Genomic DNA, 20654 nt, shown 5'->3' with positions numbered 1-20654 from the left:
TGACCCCGACGTGATACCAGGGCTTAGGAACCACCTATCTGCGTGGCATGCTGCGAGTCCCACAGAACGTTGAATGAGCTGCTGAAAGGAAGCAGGAGCCGGCCGGCCTGAAATCCCTCCGGAGTAGAGAAGTGAGCTGTGGGAAATATGGGGAATCAAGCGTCTTCCCCGGAAAGAGACGTATATGAGCTTATGAAAGCTCTTCTTCAAAAGCATGGAAAGAATATTTCTGGGCATGATCTTAAAGCAATGCTTAAATGGGTACAAGTGAAAATACCCACTGTAACTGCATCTACTATTTTTACGCGGGAACTTTGGGATGATGTGGGGGTGAAACTATGGGATGCGGCGACTACGGGGAATGCCGAAGCACAGCGCATGCTTCCATGGTGGAGAGGTATTTTTGAGACTTTAAAAGCCCAGGAAAAAAGTCACAAGGACAAAGCAGAGAGAGAGGAAGACTCTCCTGCGATACCTCTGTTACCATCAGAGGGTCAAAAATCCATTGCGCCACTAGAGGTGTGTGCCGCGGGGTACCCCCCAGAAGAGGATCCCTTTGATCCGGGACCAGTGGACTCTGAAAAGGAGCCAGACCTCAACCCCCCCAACCCACATAACGTGTGGGCTATCATAAGGCGCCAAGCCTTAAAGGAAGGAGAGCTGGAAATTGCTAAAACGATAGTAGCCCCCGTGATTTATCAAGGTCGGGGGGCACAGTGGGAAGCTCTATCTTTTCCAGTGATTAAGGAGTTGCGCCGTACTGTCACTGAACATGGACTTTCCTCCCTGTATTTTGCAAGCTTATTATCCTCTGTTTTTGATACCTATGTGATGACTCCGCATGATTTAAAATCCTTAGCGCAATTGTTACTGACACCGACACAATATACTTTGTGGGAGGCACATTGGAGGGGGGGACTCCAAGCACTCCTCTTAACTTTCATAGGTCACGGCAATGCAGCTATAGCTGCACTGACTATAGAGCACCTCACAGGCACAGGTCAGCACACCAGTCCTGTGGATCAGGCTCGAATTCCATGGGAAGCCCTTGAGGCAACTCGTGAAGAAGCAAAAAAGGCCTTTTTTAAGGTTCCTGACTCACAGAAGCCGCAAAAGGCTTTTACTACTATTACCCAGGAACCCCGAGAGTCTTATATGCAGTTTATCAATAGACTGAAACAAGCTTTGGAGTGCCAAATAGATAATACGGAGGCACGGGAAATTTTGTTGTTAAAATTAGCCATCGAGAATGCTAATGTGGATTGTAAAAAGTTGTTAAAGTCTCTCCCGAATCCGAATCCTACATTGGTTGAAATGGTAGAGGCTTGTAATAGAATTGGTACTGTGGATCATAAATTTGAGGCCATGGCTGCTGCCTTTGCAGCCATGCGCGGTCCGTCACATTTGGGGAATTGCTATGGCTGTGGTAAACCAGGGCATTTAAAAAAGAACTGCCTGTCTATGAATATGGGAGCCAGGCACCAAGCCCCTGGGGTTTGCCCTAGATGCCAAAAAGGGCGTCATTATGCTAATCAATGTTGGTCTAAGTATGATTTCCAGGGACAACCGATACAGGGAAACCGATCACGGAGCACGGAGCAGCGACGCGTGCAGACACAAATACCGCAGCCGACATCTCAACCCCCACGGAGGGAAGCATGAGTGCCTCAAGTCTCTGTCCAGCAACAGCCGGGAGTGCCAGATTGGACCTGGCAACCGCCCACACAGTAACGTTACTTGATTGTTCAGTTCACTTGCTGTCAACAAATATTTCGGAACCCTTGCCCCCCCAAACACAAGCGCTGTTGTTAGGAAGATCATCTACCACATTGTCGGGGCTTTTTGTGTTACCAGGGGTTGTTGATTCTGATAGTACTGATGAAATTAAAATTATGGCATGGACCTCGTTTCTTCCCTGCACCGTACCGAAAGGTAGCCGTATAGTGCAATTGATACTAATTCCCACGGGAACGGACTCCCCGGTTCCTAGTCAGCCCCAACAAAGGCAGGGAGGGTTCGGATCTACGGGGAACCCACAAATTCTATGGGTACAGTCTATCTCTCAGAAACGACCTATATGTCAATGCACCCTTATTCGTGGGGGACAGCAAGTAGTGCTAAATGGGATTATTGATACCGGGGCTGATGTTACAGTAATATCTTTGGCTAAGTGGCCCCCACAGTGGCCTCTGGCCAATGTTTCCCAAACATTGGCAGGAATCGGCAGAACTGGCAGCAGCCACCAAAGTGTGGAATTAATCCAAATTCAAGGTCCGGAGGGGCATATAGCCTCCGTTAAGCCTTTTGTGCTGCCTGTTCCCATGATTTTATGGGGGCGTGATGTACTGTCCCGGTGGGAAATGTCCATTCGGACCCATTTTTAGGTGGGGCCATTGAAGTGCGCGACACCCTAAGATTAACCTGGAAAACCAATACCCCTATTTGGGTAGATCAATGGCCCCTACCACTGGAAAAGCTTCGTGCCCTCCAAGAATTAGTCACGGAACAGTTAATGAAAGGACACATTGTGCCTTCTACTAGCCCCTGGAATTCACCTATTTTTGTTATTAAGAAACAAACTGGCAAGTGGCGCTTGCTCCATGACCTTAGAAAAATTAATGACGCTATGGAAGACATGGGAACCCTACAACCAGGACTCCCGTCCCCCACTATGATTCCTTGAGATTGGCATTTGACTGTTATTGACCTCAAAGACTGCTTTTTTAATATCCCCCTGCATCCAAATGATGCTCCTTAATTTACTTTTTCAGTTCCAAGCGTCAACATGCAAGCCCCGTTGCAAACATACCAGTGGGTTGTGCTGCCACAAGGAATGAAAAATAGCCCCATGATATGTCAATGGTATGTAGCTAAAGTGCTTAGTCCTGTTAGGACCGCAATGTCCAGTGTCTTACTGTACCACTATATGGATGACATCCTGGTGGCTGCACAACATCACGAGGTCATGGAGGAAGCTGTAGCCCTTGTCACGGCTGCCGTTAGTTCAGCAGGCCTCTGTATCGTGCCGGAAAAAATTCAGAAAATACCACCGTGGAAATATTTGGGCTGGTGCATAAGAGCTCAAACTATAGTTCCTCAACCTTTACAGATACAGACAGATATAAAAAACTTGCATGATGTGCAAAAATTGCTGGGAACAATCAATTGGGTCTGATCGCTGTTGGGAATTTCTAATGCGGACTTGGGTCCTCTATTTGAACTGTTAAAAGGAAGCACTGACTTGAGTTCCCCCCGCAGCCTTGGCCCGGAGGCTATCGACTCTTTGCAAAAAATTGCCACAGCAATTGCTCATAGGCAAGTACATCGCTGGGCTCCTGAGTTACCTTTTTATCTAATTATTTTAAACCCTGCTCGACAGCCTCATGCCCTAATGTTTCAATGGGACCCTCAGAAACCAGACCCACTGTTAAGTATCGAATGGGATTTCCTGTCAAACCAACCTACGAAAACTATCTTGACACAGCATGAGATGTTTTCCTTTTTGATCATTAAAGCTAGGCAACGCTTGTTAACATTATCAGGAGTAGATTTTGTATATATTTGTTTACCAGTGACAAACATATACTTACAGTGGCTTTATCAGCAATCAGATGCCTTTAGTATAGCATTGGCAGGCTATACGGGTCAACTTACATCTCACCCACCTCCACATAAGCTGTTTAATAGTGATTTTTCCCTGATACCCAAACCAAAAAGGAATGATTTGCCATTACAACCTCTCACTGTATTTATGGACGGGTCCGGGAAATCACATAAATCAGTCATCTTATGGTGGGATGACCAGCAGAGACAATGGGACTCAGACGTAAAAAACATCCCCAATTCTCCTCAGATAGTAGAATTGACTGCGGTCGTTCAAGCTTTCCAGAGATGGTCTATACCGCTTAATATGATTACTGATTCTGCTTATGTTGCAGGAATTGTTGAACGAGCTGAAACATCTGTACTGTGTGATATCTCGCATTCTGACTTATTTGCTTTATTACAAGAGCTCATTTTTCTTTTAGATTCGAGCCCACATCCCTATTTTATCATGCATGTCAGGGCACATACTTCTTTGCCTGGTTTTATTCCAGAAGGGAATCGACGAGCTGATTTGCTGATGTTACCAGTACAAGTACTGCCGGATCGTATAGTACAGGCAAAACTCAGCCATTCCTTTTTTCACCAGAATACTGGAGGTCTCAAACAGCAGTTTGGGCTTACCTCCCAACAAGCATCTAATATTATTGCTGTATGTCCTGACTGTCAAAGACATTCTTTCCCGTCAATAGCAGGAGGAGTCAATCCCAGAGGACTGCAGAGCCTGCAACTGTGGCAAACAGACATTACGCATTATCCGGAGTTTGGTAAATTGAAATATGTCCATTCCTCTATTGACACCTTTTCAAGCGCTTTGCTTCTTGCCACACAGGGGAGAAATTGCGTGATGTTCAAAAACATTTGATGCGTGCTTTTGCCACCCTGGGCATACCCTCTCAAATAAAAACGGACAATGGCCCTGCATATGTCTCGGCTGCAACAAAAACATTTTTTGACTCTTGGGGGGTGACCCACATTACTGGCATCCCTCATTCCCCTACAGGTCAATCCCTGATTGAACGCTCTCACCAATCTTTGAAATGTTTGTTACAACAACAAAAAGGGGGAGTAGGGACTGCCACTCCTGAGGAACGTCTACAGAAAGCTTTGTATGTTTTTAATTTTTTGAATTGCTCTTTGTTAGATAGCAACCCTCCGATAGTCCGACATTTTAACACGAATGCTTCACTTGAGACGCGAGTTAAGGTCCCAGTGTTGGTTCGTGATCCGGAAACAGGTAAAGTCATGGGACTGTATCCCCTTATCACATGGGGCAGAGGCTATGCTTGTGTCTCCACAGAGAAAGGCCCCCAATGGATCCCGGCAAAGAGTGTACGACCTTTCCGTGAATCCCTACCACAATCATCCGGTGAAAACTCCAATCACCATCCGGACCAGTCTTTCGAGCAACAGACTGGTGAATCTCCTGAGGAGGACCAGGACAACAGGGACTGAATGCCGGCAAGGCATGGCGTCCATACATATACCCCCAATTGTAATGACAATGTGGAGTTTTGGTCTTTTAGCCAACGCTTTGTTGCCTCTCTCTAATTACCCGGGGCTGCTGCTGCAAGAGCATTAGCAACTTTGGATAAGCTTGGCTGTTGGCTTGCTAAACAAACAAATGCTACTAGTAATGCACTATCTGGTCTTTTATTAGATGTAGATAGTGTGCGCCATGCTACCTTGCAAAATAGAGCTGCTATAGATTTTTTGCTTTTGGCACAAGGACATGGCTGTGAGGATTTTGAGGGTATGTGTTGTATGAATATCTCAGACCATTCGGAATCTATTCATGCTAGCATCCAGCAGCTTAAAGCTGGAGTCTCTAAGCTTCAACAAAGCGACAGTTGGGATTGGTTATACAAACTGTTTGAAGGATGGGGATTGTCGGGGTGGTTAAGGAGTTTTGTGAAAATAATTGTGTATGCTTTGGCTGTCTTTGTTCTCTTGTTACTTTTTTTGCCGTGTTTGTTACAATGCTTACAAGGATTGATAGCACCCTCCACAAAAAGAGTTCTTATTGTGCAACAGGTAGGGGGAGATGTGGGACAGGATTTGTCTGGTCTCAGTAAAACCCCCAGCAATGCTAAATTGATAGAAGGAGGTGTGCTGGAACTTGTCAGCCATAGGCCCTGGGAAAGATAAGAACTTTGTTTAGAAGAGACAAAGACTGCTCACTCTATGTTTGTACAAGGACTGTGAGCTGGTGAGACTGGAAAACAATCACCCTGTAGAAGAGGAACTATTGTTCTTGCTCAAGATAGATTGCTGTAGATAGAAGAAATAAATGTTTAGAAAAATGCCTTTAGCATTAGCCAATCTGTGAATGCTTAATGTATCTATAAATGCTTAACGTAGAATTTGAACCAATCAGCTTAGAACACGCTAGCTTGAACTAGTATAAATGTATGTGAAGAATCATAATAAAATCGACATTTTGCTTGCATCAAGCTGTGTCCTGTCTCTCAATTGCAGCAATCAAGGATCCGAGGCTCGCTATACTTCAACTGAAAAAGAGATACTGGCAGCGTATGAAGGAGTTCAAGCCACCTCATAAGTGGTTGGTACTGAGACACAGCTCCTCTTAGCACCCCGACTGCCAGCGCTGGGCTGGATGTTGAAAGGGAGGGTCTCCTCTACACATCACGCGACTGATGCCACGTGGAGTACGTGGATCGCACTGATCAGACAACGGGCTCGCATAGGAAACCCCAGTCGCCCAGGAATTTTAGAAGTGATCACGGACTGGCCAGAAGGCAAAGATTTTGGAATGTTGCCAGAGGAGTAGGTGGCATGTGCTGAAGAAGCCCCGCTGTATAATAAACTGCCAGAAAATGAGAGGCAATATGCCCTGTTCACTGATGGGTCCTGTCGCATTGTGGGAAAGCATCGGAGGTGGAAGGCTGCTGTATGGAGTCCTACACGACAAGTTGCAGAAACTGCTGAAGGAGAAGGTGAATTGAGTCAGTTTGCAAAAGTGAAAGCCATCCAGCTAGCATTAGATATTGCTGAAAGAGAAATGTGGCCAGTGCTCTATCTCTATACTGACTCATGGATGGTGGCAAATGCCCTGTGGGGGTGGCTACAGCAATGGAAGCAGAGCAACTGGCAACACAGAGGTAAACCAATTTGGGCTGCTACACTGTGGCAAGATATTGCTGTTCGGATAGAGAATCTAGTTGTAAATGTACGTCATGTAGATGCTCATGTACCCAAGGGTCGGGCCACTGAAGAACATCAAAACAACAAAAAGGTGGATCAGGCTGCCAAGATTGAAGTGTCTCAGGTGGACCTGGACTGGCAACATAAGGGTGAGCTATTTATGGCTCAGTGGGCCCATGATACTACAGGCCATCAGGGAAGAGATGCAACATATAGATGGGCTCGAGATCGAGGGGTGGACCTGACCATGGACACTATCGCGCAGGTTATGCATGAATGTGAAACATGTGCTGTAATTAAGAAAGCCAAGCGGTTAAAGCCCCTGTGTTATGGAGGGCGATGGCTGAAATATAAATATGGGGAAGCCTGGCAGATTGACTATATCACACTCCCACAAACTCGCCAAGGCAAGCGCTATGTGCTGACAATGGTGGAAGCAACCACCGGATGGCTAGAAATATATTCTGTACCCCATGCCACTGCCCGGAACACTATCCTGGGCTTTGAGAAGCAGGTCTTGTGGCGACATGGCACCCCAGAAAGAATTGAGTCAGACAACGGGACTCATTTCCGAAACAACCTCATAGACACCTGGGCCAAAGAGCATGGCATTGAGTGGGTGTATCATATCCGCTATTATGCACCAGCCTCTGGGAAAATTAAGCGATACAATGGACTGTTAAAGACTACACTGAGAGCAATGGGGGGTGGAACTTTCAAACACTGGGATACACACTTAGCAAAAGCCACCTGGTTAGTCAACACCAGAGGATCTGCCAATCGGAGTGGCCCTGCCCAATCAGAATTTTTACATACTGTAGAAGGGGATAAAGTCCCTGTAGTGCACATGAAAAATATGTTAGGGAAAACAGTCTGGGTTACTCCTGCCTCAGGCAAAGGTAAACCCATTTGTGGGATTGCTTTTGCTCAAGGGCCTGGGTGCACTTGGTGGGTGTCCTGGGTTCAGCTGGGATAGAGTTAATTTTTACAGGAACCTGGGAGGTGGGGGGCATAGCCGGGGCAGCTGACCTGAACTAGCCAAGGAGCTATTCCATACCATGTGACATCATGCTCAGTATATAAATGGGGAGCGGGCTGGGGGGTGGTCTCTGTTTTCTGTGGGGGAAGTGGGGGAGCGTCGGGTCCCCGGTGGTGAGCAGTTGCACTGTGCATCACTCTTTTTGTATACTTTTTCATTAGTACTGTTGTTGTTGTTGTAATTTCTTTGTGTTTGTCCCAGTAAACTGCCTTTTTCTCAACCCTCGAGGTTCCAGTTTCTTTTTCTTTTCTCTCCTCCGTCTCCTCAGCGTTCCACTGGAGGGGGGCGGAGGAGTGAGCGAGCGGCTGCATGGTCCTTTGTTACCGGCTGGGCTGAAACCACGACAGTGGGTGATGCGAAAAGATGGAGAAGTCCGATGTGTGCCTCAAGGGGATTTGATTTTAGGTGAAAATAGCCAGAATTAAACTGTATGATATTAGCTGCTATATAACCCTGCTACTGTATGTTATCATTACTATAATTGCTATATGCTATATCCATAGTACTATAGTAAGGATCACTTGCATCAAGCAAGAAAGAACTGTGATAAAGCTGAGCAAAGCGCAGTAGTGATGCAACCAGAACTGACTCCAGCATGCAACAATCCAACGGTGCACACCATCCTCCTGCTGCGTCAGATGTCATCTGCTCGTCACACCGCACTGAAGCCCAATTCTGCTCTACCGCCTGAGAGGACTTTGCACCATTCCTCCTGCCCAGACAGACTGGTATGACAGATGGAGCCCAGAGTCGGAAACTAAATGAACTCAACAAATGTTTTAAAACCATAACTCATGAACTAAAGGAATGATATCTCTGTGTGTTTATACATGTATATATATATCATTGTTCATATGTCTCGAAAGGATGGAAAGGTGGTGATGATTGATCAGGATGTAACTAAAGGTATGGGAACTGAGCATGATGTCAATGGTATAGAATAAGGGGTGGATACTGTCCTGGTTTCAGCTGGGATAGAGTTAACTGTCTTCCTATTAGCTGGTGCAGTGCTATGTTTTGAGTTCAGTATGCAAAGAATGTTGATAACACTGATGTTGTCAGTTGTTGCTCAGTATTGTTTAGACTATAGTCAAGGATTTTTCAGCTTCTCATGCCCAGCCAGGGCACAAGAAGTTTGTACAGGACACAACCAGGGCACCTGACCCAAAGTGGCCAACGGGGTATTCCATACCATGTGACGTCCCATCTAACATAGGAACTGGGGGTGGGGGCGGGGAATCGCTGCTCAGGGACTAGCTGGGTGTCAGTCGGCGGGTGGTGAGCTATTGCCCTGCGCATCATTTGTACATTCCAATCCTTTTATTACTACTGTTGTCATTGTATTAGTGTTATCATTATCATTATTAGTTTCTTCTTTTCTGTTCTATTAAACCCTTATTATCTCAACCCAGGAGTTTTACTTTTTTTTCCTGATTTTCTCCCCCATCCCACTTGGTGGGGGGGGAGTGAATGTGCAGCTGCATGGTGCTTAGTTGCTGCCTGGGGTTAAACCACAAGAAACAGAAAAGGAAAGACTTTCCCCTATGGAGGAATCCTTAACAACACAAAAATTTTTCCTGTCTACTGGCCTCACTTCTGCCAGCTCCTGAAGATTATGTGACTGACAACTTGCACGTATCTTTTCACTCATGTATTAAATGTATTGATGGAGTGCCTACATCAGTGGACAAGGGAAGAGCTATGGATGTCGTCTATCTGGACTTCAGTAAGGCCTTTGACACGGTCCCCCACAACATCCTTCTCTCTAAATTGGAGATAAATGGATTTGATTGATGGACTGTTTGGTGGCTAAGGAATTGGCTGGATGGTCAGCTTCCAGAGGGTAGTGGTCAATGGCTCAATGTCCGGATGGAGATCAGTGACAAGTGGTGTCCCTCAGGGGTCTGTACTGGGACCAGTACTATTCAATATCTTCATCAATGACATAGATAGTGGGATTGAGTGCACCCTCAGCAAGTTTGCAGGTGACACCAAGCTGAGTGGTGCAGTTGATTTGCTTGAGGGAAGGGATGCCATCCAGAGGGACCTCGACAAGCTTGAGGAGTGGGCCTATGGGAACCTCATGAAGTTCAACAGGGCCCAGTGCAAGGTCCTGCACCTAGGTCGGGGCAACCCCCGGTACCAGTACAGACTGAGGGATGAATGGATTGAGAGCAGCCCTGTGGAGAAGGACTTGGGGATATACCGGTGGATGAAAAATTGGACATGAGCCGGCAATGTGTGGAGGCAGCCCAGAAAGCCAGTGGTATCCTGGGCTGCATCAAAAAAAGTGTGGCCAGCAGGTCGAGGGAGGTGATTCTGCCCCTCTACTCCTCTCTGGTGACGCCCCACCTGGAGTACTGCGTCCAGCTCTGGAATCCTCAGTACAGGAAAGACATGGACCTGTTAGAGCAGGTCCAGAGGAGGGCCACGAAAATGGTCAGAGGGCTGGAACACCTCTCCTCTGAAGAAAGGCTGAGAGAGTTGGGGTTTTTCAGTCTGGAGAAGAGAAGGTTCCAGGGACACCTTATTGCAGCCTTTCACTATATGAAAGGGGTTTATAAGAAAGATGGAGAGAGACTTTTTACCAGGGCCTGCAGTGACAGGATGAGGGGCAACGGTTTTAAACTGAAAGAGGGTAGATTTAGATTGGACATAAGGAAGGCATTTTTTACGATTAGGGTGGTCAGATACTGGAACAGGTTGCCCAGAGAGGTGGTAGATGCCCTATCCCTGGAAACATTCAAGGTCAGGTTGGCCCAGGCTTTGAGAAACCTGGTCTAGTGAAAGATGTCCCTGCCCATGGCAGGGGGGTTGGACTAGATGATCTTTAAAGGTCCTTTCCAACCCAAACCATTCTATGATTCTATGATTCTAAAAACCACACTTCAGATTCTGAGTCAGTCAAGGAAACAACATGTTCATGCCAGGTTTTGGATTGCTCTAGGTAGGTATCAATACTGCAACACAGCAAGCACTCTTTCCCCCTGTGACTGTGGGAAAAGGAACACCACACAAATAATCCGTTGTCACTTACATACAGAAGAAAAACATGAAATAAAGACTGCTGATATCCTGCCATTTTTTACATTTTAATAAGACAATAAAGAGTTGTAAAGATGTAAGAGTGTAAAACATCTCTTTTTTCAGATTAAATAGCTTTTTTTGACTATGCGTCTCATGGAAAAAGGAAAATTATGCTAGCCTGTATCTCTACCTGGATTTCAACACTTGTTTTTTATGGAACAGAAGCTTTCTATAATTATCTTCTCCCCAAACTATACTCCTGGAAATCTGAATTGTTCCTTTCACATTATGAGCTCAAGTATGTGAAGTGGAAATCTCTGTTGTGCCCCATCTTAAAGGACTATTTCAGTTCCAGAACAGCATTTGTTCCTACTGCTGCACAGAGTGATTTTGCTAGTGAGGAGAAAAAGAACTGGGCTTTTGTGACCAGGAGATGCAAGCTCACTCATATGAGCAATCCAATCTTTGACTACAACTGTAGTTTGGCCTTACACTATTAGTTGCAATTTTTTCCAACCTAGTATTCTGTACTGCTAGTATCCAAAGTGGTAACTGGCTACTTAATTTCATTTATGAAAAAACTCATGAGAGGCAACATATGCTCTAATTCCTTGGCTTGTTTTTAGGCATTGGGGTTGAGATCTTCAAAGTAAAGAGATGCTCAGTAAGATATTCTTAATTTTCTAGGTCTAACTTTCATTGAAATTTAAACACCTTAAATGTCTGGCTTGTGGCATGACCAACAAAGTTCTTATTTCAATTCTAATATTTTATCATAAGAAATTGTTATAAAATTATATTCAAGCATTTTCAAGCTCCAACTATCAATTGATACCATTTCTTATTCCTGAAATTTTGAAATTAGTTGTGCTGTACTATTTCACAAACTGAATATTTGTCGGTTAGAGACATCCCTTCCTTTCCATCTATTTACTTCTGTTAAAAAAACCCCTCTCAAGTATTGTACTGTATAATGACATCTAGTTTCAAGAGGACCTTTTCTACAAACTTTTAAACAGTATTATGGAGGACTTCCTATCCTAAAATTCCTGTAATCATAATTTTTCTGAATACCTGAAAAAAACCAGGTGGTACAGGACCTACTGGCATGCCATCTCCTGGGGGAATGTTTCCTAGCACTGGACTGGGAGCTGCTGCAGCACTCTGAAAAGAACAAAGGGAAAATAAACCTTTGTCATTGCATGGTAGGCATAAAAAAACAAAACAAAAATCCCCAAAAAACCTGCCATGATCAAAATGCAGAAAGTAATTCTCCAGATATGTCATAATGTCATTGTTTCATCTAAAGGTAAATTAAAATTGTATAGTATTTAGTCTTACTTTATACAAGCAGAACTATTTGTTAAAGATGACAAGTGTATGTTGAGGGGATGGATGCTAGAGATTGTATGGGCATACAAATATATATTGACAAGATAGATCTTGACTAGATTTATTTTTTTTTTAAATGGATCTCAGTGTGTCTATATATACACAAGCAAGAATGTAACTTGCATACTTTTTTTTAATTATGTGTATAAACATTCCCACACATGCATACAGATATATATGTAACATAAGGAAATTAATTTATGCATTTTATGAGCAATTTCCAAGCACTTTAAAGATAATTTCAGCAGCCTGTAATATTCTTTCAGAATTATATCAAGCTTCAAAACATGATTCTGTTACAAATAGTACAAGAAGGAATGTTCAAAATACTACTAGTAATATTCATGATTTTACCAAACCACAAAATAAACACCACGATAAATTAGAAGAATTTAGGTTATACTTTTGGAAAGGAAAAAAAAAGGTATTTCTAAGAAGTGAATCAAAGAATGAAATTAGTTACCTTTGTAAATCCTTCATATGTAAAAAGCAAATAAAGAATATTGCTTCTGACAATTTATAACCAGAATACCACAAAAAGGAAAGCCAAATCATTACAGTTGTCATGTATTGGAACCTCAGTCACTTTTAATTGACAGCAGTCTTTCTTCCTGCAATATGTTTCTGTTAGGGTACTGTCCTGGTTTCGGCTGGGACAGAGTTAATTTTCTTTCTAGTAGCTGGTATAGTGCTATGTTTTGGGTTCAGTGTGAGAAGAATGTTGATAACACACTGATGTTTTCAGTTATTGCTAAGTAGTGTTTAGTCTAAAGTCAAGGAGTTTTCAGCTTCTCATGACCAGCCAGCAAGAAGGCTGGAGGGGCACAAGAAGTTGGGAGGGGACACAGCCAGGGCAGCTGACCCAAAGTGGCCATCAGGGTATTCCATACCATGTGATGTCACATCTAGTATATAAACTGGGGGGGAGTTGGCCTGGGGGGTGGATCGCTTCTCAGGAACTAACTGGGCATCTATATTGGATTTGCATGGCAAAGTATTGGTAGCGAGGGGGGCTACAGGGGTGGCTTCTGTGAGAAGCTGCTAGAAGCTTCCCCTGTGTCTGACAGAGCCAATGCCAGACAACTCCAAGACGGACCCACCACTGCTCAAAGCTGAGCCAATCAGCAACAATGGTAGTGCCTCTGTGATAACATATTTAAGAAGGGAAAAAAAGTTGCTGAACAACAGAAACTTCAGCCAGAGAGAGGAGTGAGAACATATAAGAGAAACAACCCTGCAGACATCAAGGTCAGTGAAGAAGGAGGGGGAGGAGGTACTCCAGGTGCCAGAGCAGAGATTCCCCTGCAGCCTGTGGTGAAGACCATGGTGAGGCAGGCTGTCCCCCTGCAGGCCATGGAAGTTAATGGTGGAGCAGATATCCACCTGCAGCCTGTGGAGGACCCCACACTGGAACAGGTGGATGCCCCCGAAGGAGGCTGTGACCCCATGGGAAGCCCATGCTGGAGCAGGCTCCTGGCAGGACCTGTGGATCCATGGAGAGAGGAGCCCATGGTGGCGCAGGTTTTGCTGGCAGGACATGTGACTCTGCAGGAGACCCACGCTGGAGCAGTCTGATACTGAAGGACTGCACGCTGCGGAAGGAACCCATGCTGGAGCAGTTCATGAAAAAATGTAGCCCATGGGAAGGGCTCATGCTGGAGAAGTTGGTGGAGAACTGTCTCCCATGGGAGTGACACCATGCTGGAGCAGGGGAAGAGTGTGAGGAGTCCTGCCCCTGAGGAGGAAGGAGCGGCAGAAACAATGTGTGATGAACTGACCGCAACCCCCATTCCCCATCCCCTTGTGCCACTGGTGGGGAGGAGGTAGTGAATTTGGGAGTGAAGCTGTGCCCGGGAAGAAGGGAGGCATGGGGGGAAGGTGTTTTGAGATTTGGTTTTATTTCTCATTACCCTACTCTGGTCCACTGGTAATAAATTACATTGTTTCCCCAAGTCGAGGGTGTTTTTATCTGTGAAGGTAATTAGTGAGTGATCTCTCCCTGTCCTTATCTTGACTCATGAGACTTTTGTTATATTTTCTCTCCCCTGTCAACCTGAGGAGGGGGAGTGATAGAGCGGCTTTGGTGGGCACCTGGCACTCAGCCAGGATCAACCCACCACAGCATCGGTCAACAAGTGGCAAGCAATTGCATTGTACATCACTTCATTTCTATATTTCATTTGTTTTGATATTTTTGTAATTTTATTATTATTATTATAATTATTAGTTTCTTCCTTTCTATTCTATTAAACTGTTCTTATCTTGACCCACGTGGTTTACCTTTTTTCTTCCAATTGTCTCCCCCATACCACTGGGTGGGGGGAAATGAGTGAATGGCTGCATGGTGGTAAGTTGCTGGCTGGAGTTAAACCACGACAGTCCATTTTGGCACCCAACGTGGGGCATGAAGGGTTGAGATAACAACAAACCTGACCAGAGCATGTTAAAACAAATTTGTTACAAGCATTCATTATATCGGACTAATAGTTGCTGGTTACTATGTTGATTTATGTGTTCTTAGAGTTGTTGCTCTCGTTTTTAATGTTCTGTTATGTATCACCTTGCTTGCTGTATGTAGTACCTATTCTACTGCTTATCATCCATGGGAGGTGGATTAAGCTTTTCACTTTGATGTATTGTTGTGATGGGTTGACCCTGGCTGAACACCAGGTGCCCACCAAAGCCGTTCTATCACTCCCCCATCCTCAGCTGGATAGGGGGGAGAAAATATAACAAAAGGCTCGCGGGTCGAGATAAGGACAGGAGAGATCATTCACTATTACCATCACGGGCAAAACAGACTCAGTTTGCAAAATTAACTCAATTTATTACAAATCAACCAGAGCAAGGTAATGAGAAATAAAATAAAATCTCAGAACACCTTCCCACCACCCCTCCCTTCTTCCCGGGCACAACTACCCTCCCGGATTTCACCACCAAGCCCCCCCAGCAGCACAGGGGGACAGGGATGGGGTTTATGGTCATCACACGTTATTTTCTGCCGCTTCACCTCCTCAGGACGAGGGCTGATCACACTCTTCCCCTGCTCCAGCGTGGGGTCCCACCCACGGGAGACAGTCCTCCACGAACTCCTCCAACGTGGGCCATTCCCACGGGCTGCAGTTCTTCATTAACTGCTCCAGCGTGGGTCCATTCCACGGTGTGCAGTCCTTCAGGAGCACACTGCTCCAGCGCGGGTCCCCCACGGGGTCACAAGTCCTGCCGGAAAACCTGCTCTGTGGGCTCCTCTCTCCACAGATCCGCAGGTCCTGCCAGGAGCCTGCTCCAGCGCGGGGTTCCCACGGGGTCACAGCCTCCTTCGGGAACCCACCTGCTCCGGCGTGGGGTCCTCCACGGGCTACAGGTGGATATCTGCTCCACCGTGGACCTCCCTGGACTGCAGGGGGACAGCCTGCCTCACCAGGGTCTTCACCACGGGCTGCAGGGGAATCTTCGCTCCGGCGCCTGGAGCATCTCCTCCCCCTCCTTCTTCACTGACCTTGGTGTCCGCAGGCTTGTTTCTCTTACATGTTCTCACTCCTCACTCCGGCGGCAGTTTTCTCCCCCGTCCCCACTTTTTTTTCCTTCTTAAAAATGTTATCACAGAGGCGTTACCACTATCACTGATTGGCTCGGCCTTGGCCGGCGGCGAGTCCGTCTTAGAGCCGGCTAGTATGGGCTCGCTCTCTCTCGAACACAGGGGAAGCTTCCAGCAGCTTCTTTACAGAAGCCACCCCTGTAACCCCCCCCCCCCCCCCGCTACCAAAACCTTGCCAAACAAAACCAATACAATTGTATAACACTGGTTTATGGTATGATAAAGTTATCAGTTGTGGGATTAATCTGGTATTTGCACTTAGCATTGTCACCTTTATACTGCGGGAGCCATATGTGGGAAACTATTAATAATTACACCATTTACCTTTCCTCCTTGGAAAGCCAGTCTATGGATGGGGTCCCTTTCTACCCTTTTCCCTTCTCCTTCAGTCCAGTTACAATGGTGTTTGACAACTTTGAAAAATTTGAATACTCTTGGGATGTTGAGACCAGCATGGTCCTAGCCCTACTGCTAGGAATTAGCATGCTTCTGAATGTGGTTCAGCTCTCGTTTAAGGTTAAACAACTATTTAAGAAGATCACCCAGAGATGTGCCCCAAGGCTGGATAATTATGAGTGGCAGGGTGTGGGGGGTAGTATGGGCACGTGTTGGAGCGGCGGAGGAATGCACATAAGTCGACCCAATATGAGTGATAGAAGTGATTCAACTTTATTTGCACAGATAGCTCATATTTATACAGTTTGCGATAATTATGCCTACTAGTCCTAATATGATTGGTACATTGCTAATGTTTTATTCATTACTAAAACACACCCACTTGTGGCTGGCAGCTATGCGTGTTCAGTAACTTTCTCATGAGAACTTCTTTAAAAGTTACTTGTGAAGTTATGCCAAGGTCACACTGTTTTCATTTTTCTCCCGATAACGGCAAGACCAGCTGCTGTTTTTCTCCTGCTATCAGTAAAGCCAGCTATTTTCGGCCAAGGCCTAGTCTTGCTGCTCAAACTGACATTCTTTCACACAGAACTCTGCTCGCACAACTTTTCTATAGACCCATGCCCTTTTTCATCAAGCCAATTCCCAACAGGCAAGTACCTAGAAAAGTGGGCGCCTCCAGTGTTTTGGAAATTCATCCCTGAACAAGTGCAGAATCCAGAAGAACTAGTAAGATATTTGGAAAAGGTATGCTGTCACCCCGACAGCTCCAGAGAGATAGAAATCAACGTGCTGGGGCCTGGCCCATGCCTATCGAGCCCTGCTCGACACCACTCAGTACCCTCAAGGGGAAGAGAAGGTCTCTGGGCCTAATAACAAGACAAAAGGCACTGCGGCTATCCAAACCACGGCAACCGGCACTCCAGTCCCTCCAGCCCCGGCGACGAGCACTGCAGCTACTCAAACCTCGGCAAGCAGTACTGCAACTGATCCAGCAGACCAACCTGCACCAGTATCAGTTGTCCCCGTACAGAAGAAGAAATATACAAAAAAATCAGTTCGCTTAGCGAAGGATGAAGGTGAACCAGGGTCATCACGGGAACAGGAGGAAGTGGCAGAACCAGAGGTAATAACCCAGTCCCTATTCTTGAGTGAGCTGCGGGATATGCAAAAAGATTTTGGCCGCCGTATAGGTGAGCATATTATCACCTGGCTCCTCCGATGCTGGGACAATGGGGCTAATAGCTTGGAATTAGAAGGTAGAGAAGCCAAGCAGCTGGGGTCGCTTGCCAGGGAAGGTGGCATTGACAAGGCAATTGGAAAAGGGATACAAGCCATCAGCCTCTGGAGGTGACTACTATCAAGAGTGAAGGAAAGGTACCCCTCTAAGGAAGATGTTACTTGTCAATCAAGCAAGTGGACCACCATGGAAAGAGGTATCCAATATCTGAGGGAATTAGCTGTGCTAGAGATGATTCATCATGACCTGCACAACCCACAATTACGCAGAGATCCAGACGAAGTCCAATGCACATGACCCATGTGGCGGAAGTTTGTACGGAGCGCACCATTGTCCTGTGCCAACTCACTGGCAATAATGTCCTGGAAAGACGAAGAGGCACCAACAGTGGAGGAAGTGGCTCGCCAACTCTGTCAATATGAAGAAAATCTCTCCTCCTGCCTACAAGCTTGCATTTCGGCTGTGGAGAAGCTGTACCCAGGACATGCAGCAAATCAAAGAGGATATGTTCTACTCCCCACCTGTAAGGACCAATGTCTCAGCTATTAGGAGTGAGCATTCTTCTGCCTGAGAGACAGAATATAGAAGGTACACACCACGAGGTGCCCTGTGGTTTTACCTATGTGATCAGGGAGAGGACATGAGGAAACGGGATGGAAAACCTACCTCGGTCCTAAATGCACAAGTACATGAGCTGCGAGGAAAAAACACCACAAAAGGGGATTCTACCAGGAAAAATACTGCTCCAGTTTCCAAACATAGCAGAAGGGCTGATCTTATTTCTGATCCTCTTGAAGGGAATTCTGAGCCAATTTTACGAGAAGTGAATACCGAATACTCTAACCAGAATTAGAGGGGCCCTGCCTCCAGCCAGGGGGAGGAAAGGGATAACCGGGTCTATTGGACTGTGTGGATTCCATGGCCTGGCACGTTAGACCCACAGGAGTATAAGGCTCTAGTAGACACCGGCACACGGTGCACTCTAATACCATCAAGTTATAAGGGGGCAGAACCCATTTGTATTTCTGGTGTGACAAGGGGATCCGAAGAGTTAACTGTATTGGAAGCTGAAGTAAGCCTAACTGGGAATGAATGGCAGAAACACCCCATTGTGAGTGGTCCAGAGGCTCTGAGCATCTGTCCTGGTTTCAGCTGGGATAGAGTTAACTGTCTTCCTATCAGCTGGTACAGTGCTGTGTTTTGAGTTCATTATTCGAAGAATGTTGAAAACACACTGATGTTTTCAGTTGTTGCTCAGTAGTGTTTAGGCTAAAGTCAAGGATTTTTCAGCTTCTCATACCCAGCCAGCAAGAAAGCTGGGGGGGCACAAGAAGTTGGCACAGAACACAGCCAGGGCACCTGACCCAAACTGGCCAACAGTGTATTCTATACCATATGACATCCCCATCTTGTATAGGAACTGGGAATTGGGGGCAGGGAATCGCTGCTCGGGGACTAGCTGGGTGTCAGTCAGCGGGTGGTGAGCAATTGCCCTGCGCATCATTTTTACATTCCAATCCTTTCATTATTACTTTTGTTATCATTATCATTATTACTTTCTTCTTTTCTGTTCTATTAAACCGTTCTTATCTCAACCCACGAGTTTTACTTCTTTTTCCTGATTTTCTCTCCCATCCCACTGGATGGGGGGGAGTGAGTGAGTGGCTGCGTGGTGCTTAGTTGCTGGCTGGAGTTAAACCACGAAAGCATCCTTGGCATAGACTACTTCAGGAGAGGGTATTTTAAGGACCCAAAGGGGTATCGATGGACTTTTGGTATAGCTGCCTTGGAGATGGAGGGCACTGAACAGCTGTCTACCCTGCCTGGTCTCTTCCAAGACCCTTCGATTGTGGGGTTGCTGAAGAACAACAAGTGCCAATTGCTACCACGATGGTGCACCAGCGGTAATATCACACCAAGACTCCCTGATTCCCATCCACAAGTTGATTCGTACATTGGTGTGAGAGACGGAAAATGTTATCATGTCTCAAACATTGTGGTGGGACAAGTTCTGCTTAACGATGAACTCTGCTTAACAACAAACCCTGCATAACAAGGAACTACAGGTGAATAGAAGCCAGTCAGCACAGAACATCAGCAAGAGGAGGGGAGGGTCTGCCAGAGGGTGCGCAGCTCCCTGTTCTGATGGCATGTTCTGATATGCTGAGCAGGGCAGCTCACCATGTATGGCCAAAGATCAAACAATGGGCACGCCTGCAGGGAAGGAGAAGTTACTCCCTAAACGACCCTCAAGCCAATTTCCCAAAGTTTCTGGAAGCACAAACCAGGCATGACACCTAATTAGCCTAATGAGTTTGAGTACCCACCAGAAGGAGGGGCAAGGATGATAAAAGGACACAAACTGAAGCCCCACATGCATGTGCCCATGGGAACTGGACCCGTAGGCTGACTGGACCCTAGGCTGACTGGACCAACACTGGATCCAGGACCAGTGAAATCTTTCTCTTTTCCTTTTTCTCTCTCTGTCTTGCTCTCTCTTTCTCTTTCTTTTTTCATAATCCCTACACCTCATCCCTTTAAGACATGAAACCATTGACCAAGTCTGGGACTAGGAGTGGATCCAGCTGCACCTAAGTTCTTCTCTGAGAAGGAGTCTAGAAAGCAAGGGGGTCCACTCTGAACCTCGTGACTCATCGGGAGGGATCTCCTTCTTCCCAGAATTGATGTATATGGTGTGGGAGTACACCCCCCCACAACAGGAAATGAAACTTTTCTGGGCAGGGAGGAGAGGAAAAAAACCCAAACCCTAGGGGCCGCAGGTTGAAAATTGAACTGACCAATCGAGATGTGCCAGGTACATTGAAGTGACCTTTTGGCCAGTAGGGATTAAAATGACCACAGATCAGATTTGACAAGGGTATAAATGGGGTCCTGCCAGAGGGAAGCCCTTAACACTCTTAAAGATGAGCCTAAGGCTTATCAGAGACTAGGCCCGTTGCACCCACGAGATCCCTTAAAGGTGGAATGGGTATTTACCACACATGCCTCGTACTGTGACGTGTTTCAAAAGGGACCATCTAGGCCTTTATTATTCTCTTCCACTTCATTTAAGGAGACTGAAAAATTATACTCAGATTGGGAAAAGTGGGTCCTCTCCCTCACTAGAGCAGTTAAAGAGGCTGAAAAGCTGTGTACTTCACAGGATGTTATAGTACAGGGTCCTTTCCCTCTCT

The 20654-nt window shown here is 46.0% G+C and overlaps 2 protein-coding genes across 6 annotated transcripts in view; one reads left to right on the top strand and one right to left on the bottom strand.

Annotated features, from left to right (window-relative positions):
- The window catches only part of LOC126035472 (single-stranded DNA-binding protein 2-like), a 211099-nt gene that overhangs the window by 59055 nt on the left and 131390 nt on the right, over window positions 1-20654 (bottom strand). For 3 of the 5 annotated variants that reach the window (XM_049794099.1, XM_049794100.1, XM_049794103.1), the window contains one exon: window positions 11909-11998. The exons of the other annotated variants lie outside the window; for them this stretch is intronic. In XM_049794099.1, the coding sequence (XP_049650056.1) occupies window positions 11909-11998 (90 nt within the window). The remainder of the gene's footprint in view (window positions 1-11908; window positions 11999-20654) is intronic. 5 annotated transcript variants of the gene reach the window in all.
- The window catches only part of LOC126035501 (uncharacterized), a 185532-nt gene that overhangs the window by 83147 nt on the left and 81731 nt on the right, over window positions 1-20654 (top strand). The window lies entirely within an intron of this gene.

Source organism: Accipiter gentilis, chromosome W (genome assembly GCF_929443795.1).
Source record: "Accipiter gentilis chromosome W, bAccGen1.1, whole genome shotgun sequence".
NCBI lineage: Eukaryota > Metazoa > Chordata > Aves > Accipitriformes > Accipitridae > Astur > Astur gentilis.
This window is presented reverse-complemented; position numbering and strand designations above follow the sequence as displayed.